This window comes from Borostomias antarcticus, assembly GCF_949987555.1.
Source record: "Borostomias antarcticus genome assembly, chromosome: 13".
In the NCBI taxonomy this organism is placed as follows: domain Eukaryota; kingdom Metazoa; phylum Chordata; class Actinopteri; order Stomiiformes; family Stomiidae; genus Borostomias; species Borostomias antarcticus.
Window position 1 is genome coordinate 3622896 of NC_140246.1, and position 2500 is coordinate 3625395.

General features: G+C 48.6%; 1 protein-coding gene across 3 annotated transcripts in view; it reads right to left on the reverse strand.

The window, feature by feature from the left end:
- gys2 (glycogen synthase 2) overlaps window positions 1-2500 on the reverse strand; it is a 12765-nt gene that overhangs the window by 5184 nt on the left and 5081 nt on the right. For all 3 annotated transcript variants that reach the window (XM_084447523.1, XM_084447522.1, XM_084447521.1), the window contains exons 8-10: window positions 2435-2500; window positions 1776-1835; window positions 1282-1360 (exon numbers count right to left, since the gene is read on the reverse strand). The exon at window positions 2435-2500 is cut by the window's right edge and continues 41 nt beyond it. In XM_084447523.1, the coding sequence (XP_084303649.1) occupies window positions 1282-1360; window positions 1776-1835; window positions 2435-2500 (205 nt within the window). The remainder of the gene's footprint in view (window positions 1-1281; window positions 1361-1775; window positions 1836-2434) is intronic.

Consider the following 2500-nt stretch of genomic DNA (forward strand, 5'->3'; position numbering starts at 1 on the left):
TGTGTGTGTGTGTGTGTGTGTGTGTGTGTGTGTGTGAATGCGTGCGGTGCGTGCGTGTGCGTGTGTGCGTGCATGTGTGTGTGTGTGTGCGTGCATGCGTGTGTGTGCATGTGTGTGTGTGTGTGTGTGTGTGTGTGTGTGTGTGATGAAGGGGAAAAAAGAGAATGGCTGTGCGTCACTGAGAGTCTATGAGCCACTGATCCATAACTAATAACCTTTTAGAGCAGGGTATCAGACGTACTGTATTGATAATTGGGGGTGTCTCTAACAACTGGGACTGACAATATCTAATGTCGAATTCTCATTCTTACTCTGAGGGCAACGCTAACCTGTAAGATGATGTTGAGTAGCAAGATACAGAATTGCTGGACGTATAGTAGGCTATTCTGAATCAGATTTATTCTGGCCAAGTAGGTTTTCAGACAAACAAGGAGAATTTCCTTTAGACTGTTGGTGCATAACAATAGACAACACACAGACAAAGTGCAAGGTCAAAACAGGACAAAAAGTGCAAAATGTATGGATCACAGTGCAGCGAGAGCACTGGCTTTCATAGAAGCTTGAGCACTGACAGAGAACCGCACTTTGCTAGCAGCTGTTTATCCTCCCTCTGTCTCTGCTTGTGAACGAGGACAGACAGACGGAAGGTCCCTGCTGGTTATTTGGGCTGCTCAACATAAACAAGGCTTAGAGACGTGAGAGAGGTGATGAAAAAAATGCCTCAAATATTGACGTCAACGTAAAAAATATCTGATTGCGAACGGGCGTGTTTATTGGTTCTTTCCCTGTCGGCGGCTATTAACAACTGAGTGCGATACATCACCGCTTCTCAGCCGATCTATTGACCCGCTGTCCGCTGCCGCGGGGTCGTTAAACAATCACTGGTGTTTTTTAGCCGGGGGGAATCCCCCCGTCACGTAGACCGGTCAGGACCGATCACGTTTCCGCCATCATAGATCACATTGATCCGACGACTGTGTTAATAGGCGCATCTCTCCATTCACAGAATAACAGAGCTTGAGAAAGTGTCGGGGGATTCCTCAGCACGTATCTATTTCCCTGTTTGGGCCTCTGGCTGTCCTCTCTCTCTTGTCTTCCCATGATGTTTTCTCAGTCTATGGCTGTCTGTCATTCCTCTCCTCTCTCATGCTCTTCCGTGCTGTCTGCAAAGATGCCTTTTTTTTGCCTGATATTTGTACCCAGTATTTCTGACTATATATGTATTCCGTGTATTTATCCACCTGTATTTGTAGATACCAGAACATGGTTCCCCATGTGTACCTGTGTAGCGAAGATGGCTCTCTTCATGATGGTGAAGTCGTCTCTGTCCAGGATGGTGTTCATGTCGGGGAGGTCTCCCCTGTGAGAGAGAGAGAGAGAGAGAGAGAGAGAGAGAGAGAGAGAGAGAGAGAGCACCAATACACTTGTGTAAAAGCAAATCATGACAATCAAGGAGACTTTTATTTATGCTAGTAAAATGGTAAATGGACTGTACTTATATAACACTTTTATCCAAAGCACTTTAGAGAGAGAGAGAGAGAGAGAGAGAGAGACAAACAGACATTCTCATTCTAACCGGCCTTGTCAAGCCATCACAAATACTGTGGCTGCTTCATCACTCAGGAGACCCACAAAGGTCATTCCTCCGCCCTCCGGGGTCAGCGGGCGCCAGAGCGCTGAGGTCCGCCAGGCCAGACCGACCTGTGGTCAAGCTGAACGGACACGCCGAGCCCCGGGGCAGCGCCACGGCGGGGGAGGGCGGGGCACTGACTTACTTTAGCAGAGCCTCGTATAGCCGCTTCCCGAACTTCTCCTTCACGCTGTGAGCCGTGTCCCTACGGGGGGAGGGGGGAGCACGGGGGCGGGGCAAAGAAACCACATGATCAGTCAGCGGCAGAGGGGTGTGTTTCCATCAGTCCCTGAGTATGAACTGGTCTGTGAGCCCTAGTGGAAGCGGTCTGACGAGACACGTGGGCTCTTAAATGACCGTCGGTCATTTGGGGCGGCGGCCCCAAGGCTGTGGAACTCGCTCGCTCAGGAGCTGAGAGCTGCCGCGTCTGTGGACATTTTCAGGGGACGGCTGAAGACGCACCTGTTCAGACAGGCTTTTGAACTGTTGCACTTTTTTGTGCTTTTGTTCGCTGCACTTTACCTTCTTATGCCGTGTGTGACTGTATTTTAATGTTGATGTTTAGTTTAATAGTTTAATGTACTGATTGCACTTTTATGTTTTTTACTGTTAAGCACTCTGTGCACTCGTGATGGGAAGGGTGCTATATAAATACAGTTTTACTTACTTACTTACTTACTTACTTACTTACTTACTTACCATCTTAAAGACCAGATAAAGGCTCGGAGCGAGGCTATTTTGACAACAATGGAGTGTTTTTCGGAGTATTCTAGAAGGACTCTAGAGACGGCGTCTGAGGCCTACCAGAGCTGCTTGCGTACCGCCTGTCCCTTCAGCGTCTCCACGTTAAAGTTGTTGGTCTTCGCTGGC